We start from the raw sequence: 14623 nt of genomic DNA, 5'->3' as shown, positions 1-14623 counted from the left end.
CACGAAGCTAGCTTAATGCATAAATAACAGCCCCCATATCAAAAGAAATATACTACTTTCTTATTTAAAGTTAAGCTACCTACATTTAATTTAAACTGCATAAGCACCGTCTGAACATCCGGCTGGGCAGTGTTGACGTAGAAGTTGTTTACCTTTTAGCCGTAGCAGCAACATCTGTACTTGCAGCATGCTAAACAAACATGAAGCTAAAATGAAGCGTGTGTTTGTTGTGACTGCAGATGGCTCGAAAACCAGATGAACCAACTAAAGTCGGACATGAGGACGGGGACCAGGCTGCAGACGACACCGATGCGAAACCTGACCGCAGAGGGAGGTTTCTGCTGTTCGGGAGGTGAGTTACAGCTCGTCTGTTTACAAATGCTTTTGAGCCATAAGGATTTGAATTCACTTCATATTCCTTTAAGTCGACTACATTTAAGAATGCCGCTTCAGCTCAGTTTTTGGGACTGAAATCAGCCCTCAAGTGGCTGCCCAACATGTAATTTAAAAATGCGAGTAACTGATATGAGAGTGTTTTCTGCTTATTCCGCAATGATTCACAAGGTGGCGCTGTAAACCTTTGTATTTGGGGAACATATACTGCTGTGAAAATGTGTGTGTATATATATAGTAAGAAAGAGATGGTGAAGATGACCATATTTATAGTCATTACATAAAATAATGTTGTACCTCTTACATTATATGTTGCATTATGCATGTGTTTTTACTTTTTTTTGGGGGGGGGGGGGGGTCCACCACTTCTTATGCATGTAACCTGGCTTAAGGTGAGGTGCTTTAATACTTGCGGTGTGGATACCGACGCAGGTGAATTCTGTGCCTGTCAGCAGAGGAGCAACCTGTTGCCCTGTCTGACCTCAGCAGGGCGCGAGGCACGGGGGCCCCGTCTGAATAGGCCTGTAGAAAGCACTGGTGTGGCAGCAAGGCTGCTGACTCAGGGGGGCTCGCATTGCGCCGCCCCTGTCCTCAGCGCTTGCTCGCCCATTCAGGTGTCCATCCAGCACAGACAGCATGTTAGTTTCCTAGCAAACAGCCAAACTTTTAGCCCACCAGATCTGGAGAAACAAGACAAAAGCAACGTATTTCAGATGCAGAGTGGCGTAGCGCTTAATGACGAACCAAGGTAAGCTAGCGGCATCGTATCCCTCAACGCCGCAGTCCTTCCTGATCCTCTTTCTGCCATGACCACAGGAAAACAGAGTTGTAGCTCGTTGCTACATGTGGATCACATGTTGATTGGAAAATGGCTGGGCTGCCTGTAAATGTATGTGCACGCGATTGTTGGCGTGCATCGCTCTGTATTGTTCCTGCGCTTGAGTAGCTTGATGACGAGGCTCATCTAGAACAAGCCTGGATTTTCCGAGCCCCCAAAAGGTCACTGTTGGCTTCGTTTATCTGGATGGATCTTTGATGGATAGGTCGGTGAGACTCGTTAGTCTCTGAAGATTTCCTCATGTTGAATCCACATTGATGTGATTCTGATTTCTTTAGCATCTGTGACAGATGAAAATGTTCTCGTTTCATCTTTAACCCAACGGTGGATTACTGCAACCAGATTTGGCTGTGAAATTAATGCCTTATTTGAGTGAGTAAGTGCTTCAGACCATTTTCAGTTTAACGTGTCTTTCATTGTAAGGCTTTATATTAATAGAATAATTATACGTGAAGGGACATTTTTTACTTATAAGCTAAGGTAATGTTCTGTAAGTTTCAATAACATTTTCTAGAAAATCTTGAGCTTACATGAAGCAGTCATATAGGATAAGATTTAATATTTCAAAATGTCTGATTACTGTTGTTGGCCTGATGATGAAAAGCATCAGAGAATTCAGATTTGGCTGCGTTATTTACCTTCCAGTTATAATCAGGTTCTGTTTTCTGCTGTTTTGGAATCACCTCTAATATCGGTCGCCGTCTTTTTTCCATTTTTCATGAAGAAAATTGTAAATTACGTCTATTTTTAAAGACAAATTTATATAACCTAAAATGAATAAGACCATTCAAAAATATAGACATCTGTGAAACAGTATAAAGTGTGTTCTGAACTCTTGAATGTTATTGCACATCTATTTTATACCCACATAAGTAGCAGACTTTTAAAAAAACATCAAAACACAACTCTAATGTAAATGATATTTTCTCAGTTCCGTGGTAAGTTTAAATTATTTGACTTCTCTGTATTTTGTTTCACTCTGTCTTATTAGTAAGAAGAATAAGGATGGCCAGACGTGGGAGCAGGACTACTCTTCTGAAAGCCATTACAGAATCATTTCACCAACATTCCAGTATAAGATGAGCCACCAAAGAGTCGGCAAGTGCATCATCATCAATAACAAAAACTTTGATGAGAAGACAGGTACATCAAACACACTCTATGCCGGACTCAAATCTGCTCAGTATTCGAGCTTGGAGAGTCTAAACAGGTTCCCTCAACAGGGATGAATATACGCAACGGCACAGACCGAGACGCTGGGGAGCTTTTCAAATGCTTCAAGAGCCTTGGCTTCGATGTCTTCATCTACAACGATCAGACATGTGAGAAGATGGAGCGCCTGCTCAGAGAGGGTGAGCACTGAGGTCCTCTGTCATTCTGGATTGTCACAGTTTGCCTCTTGTCGTGGGTACGAAATGATGTTTCACTACTGAGACGTGGAGAAACTCTTTGGGAACAGAATAGAACATTTTAGCCTCTGAAATAAATGAGTGTTACTTCATCCACTTGAAAAGCTTCTGTTTGACCAGGAATGTTGATTTGTTACGCCTAGTAACATTCTTCATGAACATGAAAGTAATTGAGTTTATACTATTTCAGTATGAGGTAGCTTGGCACTTTCCAGCATAATACAAGCGCATCTGTCTTACTGTCTCTACGTTCAATCACACAAGTCAAACAGCAGGTGGTGCAATTGTACTTTTGTATTCATTTCACAAACGATCTTGACCAAAGGTTTGTGCATTTGGTGTCTCTGGTCAGGGAAGGTGTGTAGAAGGTCATAATCCCTGGAGGAAAACGGTCTTGCTATATAAGTTATCTTCCATCTTGATTTAGCACTGAGTCCAAAGCATGACACCTTTACAACTATTCGGGCAGATCAGCATTTGCTTTCTGTGTGCGCCGTCAGCCTCGGAGGAAGACCACAGCAACAGCTCCTGTTTTGCCTGCATCCTGCTGAGCCACGGTGAGGAGGGGATGATCTACGGAACAGACGGGGCCATGCCCATCAAGACCATGACTTCATTGTTCAGAGGAGATATGTGCAAAAGTTTAGTTGGAAAGCCAAAGCTCTTCTTCATCCAGGTACAAAGTTCTCAAGACGTATATCATTGAAAAGCAGTGTTACCGAAAAACATGATTATATGACCTGAATGCCTCATTGATAACGTATGGTATATGTCTCAAGTAACTTTAACAATAGAAAAATGAGAATTTTAAAATATTAAATATATTTTTTTGTCACTTCCCACAAACAGATTCTGCCTATATGAGTTTTTATAAACAGTTAATTTTGAATTGCTTCACCAGGCCTTTGTTGAGAAAGCTACTCGGGATCACAACGAAATGTCATTTCATTTGCTTCACCAGGCTTGTCGGGGTTCTGAATTTGATGATGGCATACAGACAGATTCAGGTCCGCCAAACGATACCCTGGAGACAGACGCTAACCCAAGACACAAGATCCCTGTAGAGGCAGATTTCCTGTTTGCCTACTCCACTGTACCAGGTAAATATGAAGTGCTATCTCTTATCATTTCTATTGTGTCGGTGCTTGTTTTATCAGTGTGCCGAGTTTCAGTGCTGAATCATGCTGATTTGCCAGGGTATTACTCATGGAGGAACCCCGGGCGCGGCTCGTGGTTTGTCCAGGCGCTCTGCAACGTTCTCAACGAGTTCGGCAAGCAGTTGGAGATTATGCAAATTCTGACACGGGTGAACTACATGGTGGCAACGAGCTTCGAGTCCTGGTCTGAAGACCCACGTTTCAGTGAGAAGAAGCAGATTCCATGCGTGGTGTCCATGCTTACAAAAGAACTGTATTTTATCTGACTGAACTGTACGACAGCACAGACTGACTGACCGACCGACTGACTCGACTGTTTCAGGCACCGACTCTGTGGTCAAAGCATTCAGGGATGATTCAGGTCCAGGAGGACACTGCACATTTGGAGCACATATGTTTATACATGTGTAGTTGGGCTGAAAACAAGGAAAAATACATACAGCTGCACTCCTCAATAAGAGTTGATGGGGGAACCTTTTCTTCAGGTCATTTTAAATTCGTTAAATTCGACAGACATTGGGAAATATGCATGTTATTCGATCGGCCTCAAAAAATTGCTGCCAGTTTTCACGGGTTGGGTGGGGAAATTTTAAATACAAATACATTTCTACGGAAACAGATAAGAATGTCAAAACATTCGTTTTACTCTTTTCTCTTGCCCAAAACGGTAACGAAATAAAAAAGACAGCCGTCCTTTTGGAAAATTCCTTTTGACAAAGGCTCAGTTTCTCATCTTCCTTGCAGGTTTTCGCTGATAGCAGTATGCTGGCATCCTCAGGTTCTTCATTGTCCCGCGTAGTGAGCAAATGTAGCGTTAAAGAATGTCATATATGTATGGATGATCTTTTGCTGTGTAGTGATTAGTTCTATGAGGTTTTGGGTCAAGTGCCATAAAAGCAATGCTTATTTGCAAATTTCCAGTTTCCTCAGAATGACATTCAGGCCTTCACTTACTTGCTTGTTCAACCCAAATACATGAAACGCATGTATTTGCTAATGATCAAAATTAAATACCGGTACTTTTCTTATTATGGCCCTGCCGAGCAGATTAAGATTTTTCACTTTTTAATTGTGAAAGATAGACATTCATCTTTAATACCTTTAAGAGACCCTGAAATACAAAATGTAGGAGTAAAAAAAAAACAAAAAAAGATTTTGGGAAATTATGTAAACCAGGACCAGGACAAATACCACATCATTTCACTGTATATTAGTGTTGTACATTTTCATTACACACAGTACACTGTATATAGTACCCAGTGAGGTATTCACGTTTACTTGAACATTGATCTTTGATTTGGATTGATTTAAAAGCCCAAAGACTAAAGGAAAAATATATCAATTGCTTTTATACAGTATTTGAAGCGCGAGTGCACAACACGAGTTTTTTAAAAAACAATAGTGTATATGCTGCAATATAAAACATGTCCTTTGAATAAAGAAAATGTTTCCTGATACTCGTTACAACTTACTGTTGTCTCAAAGTCTGTCCGTCACAGAGGCAGCTATTGTTGGTGGTGACGAGTGTGAACACACACAGCTCACCTCACTGTTGTTTCTGCCGAAACATGTTTTACTCCATTTTACAGTACGAATACATTTTTCAGTAACTTTGCGGGAAAATCAGCGGTAACTTTAATTTGTCATCATAGTTTCCCCTCTTTACTACTTGCTTTTCTTCCTTTTATTTTATTTTTGATAACATTGTGTTTGATTTGTTGTTGCCAGAAGTGTGATCGACACTGATTTCAATTGGAGACACGTTCCAGTCTACAACCATGGCACTTTTACAACACAGCCGCAACTCTTGAATTCTCTCGCTAATCATCACAGATCTCTGATCAGTGCCCGACCTGTGCTGTAAGGACTGTTTGCTTCACTTGTTTTTGAATTGAAATGAAGAAGGGAAAAATTTACTGGTTAAAATTTCAAACGACATTTAATGCTGCTGTCCTCAGGAATAGATTTGGAAAGATGATTTTATGATTTACTTTGAACATTTTATATTTTATTTGGGGCAATACCTTTTTTTAAAAAACAACTTTAAACTGAATTAAGATGATGTAAACATTTAATTTTGTTGTAATAAACCGATAATTTACGGTACAATGAGTTGTGTGTTATTTTCCTTGCCTGTATCACAACAATGAAAGGCTGCCCAGCAGGAAATCCTCCTCATAGACCGCGCGTTTGGATATTTGAGTAGGTGTGTCCCGACTTCCAGTAGGTCTTCCCACTCACCTCCGCCTACATTTCAGATTCACAAAGCAAAGAGATGAACTCAAAATCAAGACAACAATGTTGTGGTAATGTCTCATTTCGATCTGATGCAAAAGGAAGTTGTTCAGATTAATAGCCTCAACAATCCAGCGGAGGGGAAAACTGGTTCCAGGTAGGAAACAGTTTTCATTAACCATAAATGACACAGCTTGAATTCCCCTAACTTCCCAAAAATGTCATGGTTGTCAACTGAAGAAAATGTTTGGCACTTTGATAAGTAATGTCCTCAAAGGATGAAAAAACGACAATGCAAAAGGCAGGCCATATAGGAGAGCTCTTCAAAACTACATTTCAGGAATTCTTAACTCATTTAGCCTTGAGATAAACACGGCGACAACCTCAATGTTCCGTCCTGTCAGCTAAAATAAAGGTGGATGATGTACTTTAAGTGAAACACGAGGGCAAGGTTTCGCAGAAGAAGGGCAAACTGCCAGATATTGAGGTGAGAGTTATTCCCTCTCAACAAGAAGACCATGGCAGCTCTATATTTACAGCGACCCATCACTGATCTTGATGTATGTGTGTGAGTGTGACCTACAAACCTGAACTGTTGGAGATATGGATTCTACTTTGGCTGCTCGTGAAAAATGTCACACTGTTCTTTTAAACAATTGCATGGAGGGTAAAGAGGGGTCGGGGGGAAAGTGTCTGCACAATTCATCTGAGTCATTGCCTGTTTGAAATGCTTACCAGGACCCACATGAACTTTTACATGCCAAATGAACCCAATCCACCTCCCTCCACCCTGGTATCCTGACATACAACATGTAGGGGATATGAATAAAATGGAACCGCAGGGCAGAGCTGCATCCATCCGAGTACTACATCAGGCATAATTGCTCAGTTCATTTCTAATTGGAATAAACTTCATTATATCCAGGAGTATAATATCTTCCAATTCAGGCACCGATCCATCTTCAGCAAGACGCCATCCGTCAGTTGTCATCCTTATTTTTATAATGACAGCTATTAGTTAATTCAGCTACACATTGGATCTTTTCCATCATGCTTCTTAAGGAGGCCTGAGTGGAATTTTTTGCAGCTGAACGATGCAGCAGGTACACCTTAAACCTCAAACCAGGCAGTACAAGTAAGTCAAGCAAGGAACCAGAAACTCCAGTTCCCAGTCAAAAATACTTTGTCATTGTACACCGTGCTCAGAAAGAGACCAAGCTTCCTTATGCAGCAATAAGTAAGAAAGAATCTGAGGAGCAAAACCTTGAAACAGCTGGTTCTCAGGTAAGCACATTTCTGAGTTATACTTTTCTTGTATATTGTGTTATTGTTTGATTATAGACACAATTTATTTTATATATGAAGACGAGAACAGCCGATGTGAGTGAATCGCTGTATGTAAATATGTGTTTTCACTACGAGCCGATATGTCTTGACAAGTCCAAAACAAAAATCCAAATAATTTTTCTGACACATGTGACTTCTGTTATGGAATACAACTATATTTGGAGTTTTCTTTTTAAATCCTGCATTGTTTTTAAAAGGTTAACTCCATCCTTGTGGACATTTCCGTCCTGTTAAGACTGATTCTTCTTTTATTTCTGTTTTAGGAGTCAAAATGCAAAGGAGCACGAGGAACTCAGGTTGTGTACCACATGTGGAAGTCCGATTTATGATTTGATTAACCTTTTACGCTGCTATTGTGTTGCTGCTTACATAATCTTTTCCCATGTTGACGCAGTACTTTTAATGTCCTTTTCTAAATTTCTCAAATGGAACATGAAATGAAGAAAAAGGTGTAAAGTTATGTAAACAAAGATAAGATTTATTTATCACAAAACAACTAGCTGGTACTTTTCCCCTGCACAGGTATCAATACAGTGTTCTACAAACCAGCCAGCAAGAGGAATGAAATATATTCTGGGTATTTTCTCAAGTCTCCTCCCCTTAAGAAGTTTAAAACAGAGGTGAGAAAGTTCACCCGATGAGTGCAATGAATTTCCAGCACTGCTATTTTCACATTTAATCATGTTTCGCCTGCAGAAATCATGGAAGAAGCGTTATTTTGTCTTGTTCCAAATCCAAGAAGAAGAACATCAACTGCATTACTTCAAGAGCAAAGAGGAAATGGAGCGGCTATGTGGGAAGATAGACTTATCAGAGTACGTCCCCAGAAAGCACATTAAACCTAAATGTTGGTGGACCCTGGTGTCATTTTTTTTCTTCTTCTTCTGTTAGTATCTCATTGTTGTACCCAGCACCGGACAAACACGAGAAATGGTCCTGGATCAAGAAGACCTTCAAATGCAACCCAGACCTTGTGTTATTCATTAAAACTAAGGACAGGGACTTCTTCCTTCTTGGCCAGAGCAGGTCAGTCAGACGATTTTCACAGGATACTTTTAAAAGGAAAGAAAATGGCACAGCTTGACGCCGACAGCATTTGACAGCTTTTCTGTGAAGGTGCTTTTTAATGACAGAATGTGTCATTATTTTGAAAGTAAGTGCTACATAACCGAGACTAAAATAGCAGCTGGATTAACCAGTTCCCCTCTGAGGGCCCCGACCAACACATTCACGATGCGTGATGAAACATTAAGCACCACCTTTGGTGCCAATTGCTATTTTGGGCAAACAATTAATTAAAAATCAGATGACCACCAATTTTGTCGGTACATCATTTAGTGTTCATATTTGGAGTCGGAATTGATCAATTTGTGGAAAATTGCTTGTAAGTGTTTCATTTTACCCTCTTGCTCTTTAGAGAGGACGTGAATGGCCTCTTCGTCAAGCTCTTCAATGCCATGAAAAAACGTCCTCATAAAGTAATGAGTTCAGAGGTACATTTAAATTTCAGTTTTCATGTTGTACAGGGGTAAATATTTTTTTTTATCGTATTTGTGTCTCTGTTGTGACAAAAACTAACAATGGTCAATCTCTTTTCTCTGCAGCAGGACATTTGTAATGGTGCTGCAGCACTTGAGGTAAATATTAAAAGCCTTGTCTGTTGACCTCAGAAACAGTTCAACATTTTGGGAAATTAATCAGACCCCATTCAGACCAAGACCTGGATCAGTTCTCTATCAATGCATGATTTAATCCGTCTTTTCATTTGAGATTTTTTTTTAAACAAAACATTCAACTATTTATTTGATTATTTCTTAATGATATATTTTTTTAAATGTTTTCCAATTGAAGAAGTTGCCTCTATACTTTCTTTCACTCCACATTCTGTACTTTGATATTGCTATATATCCTCCTGTCAGCTTCTGCTTCTGTTCTTACAATATGTTATCCAAGTAACCCTCATTCAGCTTCTCATTACTGAGAACAATCCTTATTAATCTACGTTTTTCTTCTTTTTTTAATTCTTCATGTTTAAACAGATTAATGCAAAACTCCATGCAGTGAAAAAGAGTTCCAGCCCGGCAGTTGAAAAGGTTGGTCCTTTACATTTTGCGTGGATTAGGCTAACCTTCTTGAATCTGGTACTAAATCGGATCGTGTGAGAAATTGGTAAACTTGATGTGAAAGTTTAGGATGGAAGTGAATATGTCCTTGATCCCATCAACATTCGCGCATAATTTCAACCGGATTTTCTAATTTCTAAAAAATCGGCTTTTAAAATAATAAAATAAAGAATATTACAATATAAAATTGCGTGCAGACAGATGCTTCAGTGTGTGTTTGTTTTCTTTTTCAGCAAGACCTAAAAACGAGGTCCTTCTCTGATCCATTGTCAAATGGTGTGGATAATGACAACAAATTGGTGCGGCATTTGTCATTATACAATTAGTAAACACAAATATAATTCCAAACCAATGATTATTCTTTTAAAGATGCTACTTTGGGTGATTGGAGTGTAACTTCATATTGCTTTCTGATTGTGGGGTGGCGGAGGCTCAGTGGGTTGGGTCTTGGGTTGGGAACCGAAGGGTCACCAGTTCAAGTCCCGGCGCAGATGAAATATGTGCCGGGCGCTGTTGGACGGAGCGGGGCCGGTCTACCTCCAGAGCACTGCCAAGGTGCCCTTGAGCAAGGCACTGCCCCCCAACTGCTCAAGGTGGCGCCTTCACCCTATGCCCTCTCCGCGTGCTACGGGGCCTCTGTGCATGTGTGTGATTGTTTTGAGGGGCCCCTTGTATTAGGTTGTAAATCAAATTTCGTTTGATGTGTTTGTAGTGGCCAATATTGAATGACAAAATAAAGCTCTACCTTCACCTGATTGGCCAACAGAGTGAAGATCGCAACAAAAGACGAGCATCAGTGCCTCCGCCTGAAGTTTACAGCTATCCAGCGTCATTCTTGAGAAAAGCGGCGCTGTCACCTAAGGTACATTTATTTTAGCTTCAGGTTCAAACCCTTAAATTGAGATTTATAACTAAATATATTTGTTTTTGTTTTTGTTTTGTGAAATGTAGGCTGAGAATTGTCGTCGCAAAAGCCTGGATTCTTTGTGAGTGTTGATTACTGTAACACAGTCTCTGTCAAAACATACTTATCTACTAATATACAGTCATAATTTGCACAAAAGTACATTCAATCCCATCCCGTAAACCTTCATCAATGAATTTCAAAATGACGCATGCGGGAAACGTGATTCATCTCTAATTGTGATTCTCTTTTAGATACGAAACAATGCAGGAAATTAAGGACAGAGGAGATCAGACTCCAGAAGAGTAAGTTTGATTTACAATAATTCTTTTGGATTATGCTTATAATAAAAATAATTCTAAATAATCTGATATAGCTGTCCTTCAAAGCACTTCATTGCGCCAAATCCTTGTAGGGACGAGGTCGACCAGGGGGGCAGCTTGATGGAATCTGTCAATAGGGCCTTCCACAAGTTGAAGACACAGATGCATGAGGAGGCAGACTCCAAAGACAGGTAGATCTCAGATCTACTACAGAGTTGTTTTCTTCTTATAGCCCATGTGTGTATGAACTTCTAGCATTGTTTTCAATGTCAGTACTGTGTTACATATTTTGTCGGTGTGCCAGGGCAGTTATTTTACTCACACAAAAACTGACCCTCCAAGACTTCAGGATTCTATAAAAGCCAGCGCCTCAGAGCCTGTTCAGCAATTTATGCATCTGATGAAAAGTTAAACCTCGAGCCGTACGGCATTGAACTTGCATCCCCCCCAAAAAAACCAGACCATAGTGAGGTGATGGTGAAACTTAATTTATAGTGTAAAGAAACCATCAACTTTTAGTAGCAAAGCTTTAACGCCTCCCGATGTTCAACGCGTAATCTCTGCTTGAACTTCTTTACTTTTCTCTTTGCTCTTTGTTGGACAAAATTTGCTAAGAAACACAAAAACTCGTTGATCGTTGAGTCTCTGAGAGCAATGGGAGGCTTCTTTCCCATTTCTTCAGCAGCCATCTGCCACGCTGCCGCGGATGAAGAGCATTTTCATGTGGGTCAAAAGACTCGTCTCTGAAGTGTCGCTTAATTAGAATTCCTCTTGAGCCTCTGCAGTGATTTGCAAATTATCCCCCGCCCGCCCCCCCATCCTGCTCTTCTGAACTATTTTTTTAAATCTCTTGACATATGGTCCTCTGTACGACTGAAAATAAAGTTCCCATCCAACAGAGTGCCAAAAACTGTTGTTGTGCAATCTGCTTGCATGTCACTCCACCTCCAGTGTCACGCCACTTGGAATTGTAGGATTCCTCTGTTTGTTTTCGTTGTTAAGATAAAGGGCCAGCTTTAACCCCGGCAAGGCATTGTTCTCTTTTATTCCACGATCTCTCCGAGCTGTCTTTTGCTGTTTGTAGTTGCCTTCAGCGCTCATGCTGTTGCTTTTACTCTGGGCAGAGAGGAAACAAGCCCGGCTTCAGACTCCAGCAGCAGCTCCAGTGAAAACATCGCTACCTCTACCGTAGAAATGTCTGACACTCCAAATGTTCGCACACTGGATAAGCAAAGCTCTACTGAAAGGTGAGAGGAAAAATACCCTGAATAAAGAAACAGCTTTGTAATGGTGGCAAGGAAGGACTTAAAATACATTTATCATTGCATGTTAAAGCAAAGGAAAGAAATGCTGGGACCGACTCTGACATGTGGCTAGACTGGTTGGAGTGGTTTATGCAAGCAATCCCTCTGTGATGTGATGGTGACAGAATGAACAGTACCTGCAAATACCCTGGTGACTCAGCCGCAGTGTTAAAAAGGCTCTATATACGGGACACTCATGCCACTTTAGTGGAGGAAAGGAGGCTGTTTCTGCTGTGTTTGTGACATGCTCAACTATAAGGTCATCGCAGGATTTAAAGGGAGGTTGGGTAACCTATTTTTAGTTGCCAGACATTTATTATCAGTTAATATGCAAGGCAAACCGCAATCACGAAATGGATCTTTTAATTCTTACATGCTATTGGGAATTGTTAATGTTTCACTTGCTTTGGATGTCAAGTGTCAAGGTTTAGATGTATTGCTCCATAGTATTTCATAGCACAGCTCCATTAAATAGGCTCTGTGTGTTTGTCTCGTTCTTCCTTCAAGCCTCGATAATGTCACCCCAGAGGAGAGAGATATTGAGGTCAAGAGAGCGGATTTGAAAAAGCACCTGTCCATGACAGAAACGGAAGGGAAACCACGGTAAGGTTGCCTGCGAAGCAGCACCACTCGGCCTTATTGTTCGATTATATATTTAAGCCGAGATATTGGAGCGCTTCAAGATGCAAAGACAGAAATAAATGCTTTATAATATAGTCTGTGTCCATCGATGCTGATGAAAACACAAATAGCACAGATGTTTTTGTTACATTCTCTGTTACATTCGTACTCTCTATGTCGGTTTCCCACAATTCCACTCACCCTTGTTCCTCTGTCAGACTGAAAGGTGTGCAGCTCAATCTGCCTTGGTTTAAATGTTCCCAAATTATGAAACTTTTAAAATCAAGGACAATTACGGTGTCCAACAGATGGAGACAGCTTCTCTTTATGAGAAAAAGATTGAATAATCGGCATTTTAGCACTATATTTACAAAATAAACAAATACATAAATATGTATTTGTACATCGCAGCGTATCTGGGTGGACAGGCCAGCCTCAGTCAGTGTGCCTGTTTCACAAAGGAGATCAGATTCTGGCAATCAATGACTTGCATGTTGGCAGTTTGGACGAGTTCAACATGTACCTCAGCAGGTCTCTGAAGAGTGAGGTATGTTCACTCCGTGTTCGGCGTTTTGTGATGCATGCATGCAATAATAAAAACAAATGACGTGCAACGCTTATCAATTCAGTTGTTTTTTTAAAAATGGATCATATCAATGTCATTTGTGTGGCAAAGCGTGAAATCCATCCTGGCTCAATCTCTGTTTCAGGTGAGGGTGACCATCCTGCGTCTTCGTGGATGCGTGCCGCTCCACTTGCCTACCTGTCTCTGCACTGACTGAAAATGGCCAAAGACCCGAGTGTGGACACGCGCGCTGTGTCTGGCTGTGTTCGCATGGTTCCATGAGGCCTTTCTGTGGATGGTGGATCAAACACTTTAAACAAATTAACCGGAAGTATGTGGGCAATTCTTTTGTACATTTAGTTTAAGAATATTTATTCCCACACGGGAATCACGTATATATACCGTATATCTTAATTTTTGTTCCTAAAGATTTGGTGTTAACAATGACTTGCACTTTTAACTGTTCATTGGTTCAGGAGAAAACAAACTCTAAATGTTTTACTGAAATGTTTCCTCGTGCTGCCTGATAAAATTCTGATTGTGATACACAAGGGTTACTGTATATAGATTTGCTATTAATCAACTTGATTAACCTTTGCACAACTTGTCATTTTTAAGATGTTTGTACACTGTAAATAATATACATAAAAGAGAGTCCTCAGCAGCAGCACGACCCAAACAATACGACCCAATTTAAATGGATTATATTCGAGATTGTTTTGAGCATTGCTGCTGCAACTTGAGCTCGAGCTGCACTGCATCATTCGTGTGAAAGACGACAAAGGTTGATATGTTTCCAGTTTGCTCCACCTATAGAATGAGGTGAGTCACACCCGTTCGATCGCGACTGCTTCAGAGCACAAAGCAGGAATGTGCCATTATCTGACAGTTTGGCAACATAAAAATATCTAAAGGAAAGTTTGATTTTTTTTAATTTTAAGAATTGTTTAGCAGTCATTAGGAGGTGCAGAGCAACAAAGAATAAGGAAGAGAGCAGTATTTCATGTCATCCACCCTTCAGGGAGTCTAAATTCACCCTGACTCTTGTCTCTAAACTCTTATGTGATATCCTTCCTTTTCTAATTGCAATACAGGTGGTTGTAAATTTACGACCTATGTGACTGTTTGACTTTACGACCGCACTGTCGGTTTACGCGTTTTTCTGAAAACGAGCGGGCAAAGTGTGTGTGCAACCGTTTCTGCAGAGATATTATTCACCTCTCTTTATCTGTGATGCTCAAGCTCTGTTGTATTACATCAAGATCATTAATAAATGCATCCCTTTTCGAGGGTATATGTGATATATGCACTGGGTCACTGATCTAGTTTTAATTTGTAAAAATAAATGTTTTTACCACCCTGTTAAAAAAAACTAACTACAGTATATGCGTGTCTTTTTCTGAG

At 40.3% G+C, this 14623-nt stretch overlaps 2 protein-coding genes across 3 annotated transcripts; both read left to right on the top strand.

Moving 5' to 3' along the window:
* The first annotated feature begins 239 nt into the window (after window positions 1–239).
* casp7 (caspase 7, apoptosis-related cysteine peptidase) lies at window positions 240–4219 on the top strand. The gene is made up of 6 exons (XM_068754708.1): window positions 240–352; window positions 2223–2374; window positions 2455–2583; window positions 3141–3316; window positions 3602–3740; window positions 3837–4219. Exons 1-6 carry the CDS (start codon window positions 240–242, stop codon window positions 4061–4063), a joined length of 936 nt encoding a protein of 311 aa, XP_068610809.1. The 3' UTR covers window positions 4064–4219.
* Window positions 4220–7270: 3051 nt separating this feature from the next.
* Window positions 7271–14590, top strand: LOC137910094 (pleckstrin homology domain-containing family S member 1-like). 2 transcript variants are annotated; one of them, XM_068754522.1, is made up of 17 exons: window positions 7271–7316; window positions 7643–7675; window positions 7902–7999; window positions 8076–8194; window positions 8271–8405; window positions 8797–8872; window positions 8984–9016; window positions 9419–9472; window positions 9736–9801; window positions 10269–10364; window positions 10454–10488; window positions 10661–10711; window positions 10822–10920; window positions 11854–11976; window positions 12541–12636; window positions 13066–13201; window positions 13365–14590. In XM_068754522.1, the coding sequence occupies exons 2-17, from the start codon at window positions 7651–7653 to the stop codon at window positions 13434–13436; spliced, it is 1314 nt and encodes a 437-aa protein (XP_068610623.1). In that variant the 5' UTR covers window positions 7271–7316; window positions 7643–7650; the 3' UTR covers window positions 13437–14590. The 2 variants fall into 2 exon arrangements, with proteins under 2 accessions (XP_068610623.1, XP_068610624.1); XM_068754523.1 differs by lacking the exon at window positions 9736–9801.
* The last annotated feature ends 33 nt before the right edge of the window (window positions 14591–14623 follow it).

This window comes from Brachionichthys hirsutus, chromosome 21 (assembly GCF_040956055.1).
Source record: "Brachionichthys hirsutus isolate HB-005 chromosome 21, CSIRO-AGI_Bhir_v1, whole genome shotgun sequence".
NCBI lineage: Eukaryota > Metazoa > Chordata > Actinopteri > Lophiiformes > Brachionichthyidae > Brachionichthys > Brachionichthys hirsutus.
The sequence above is the reverse complement of the archived record's forward strand: the minus strand, read 5'-3'. Positions and strand labels throughout refer to the sequence as shown.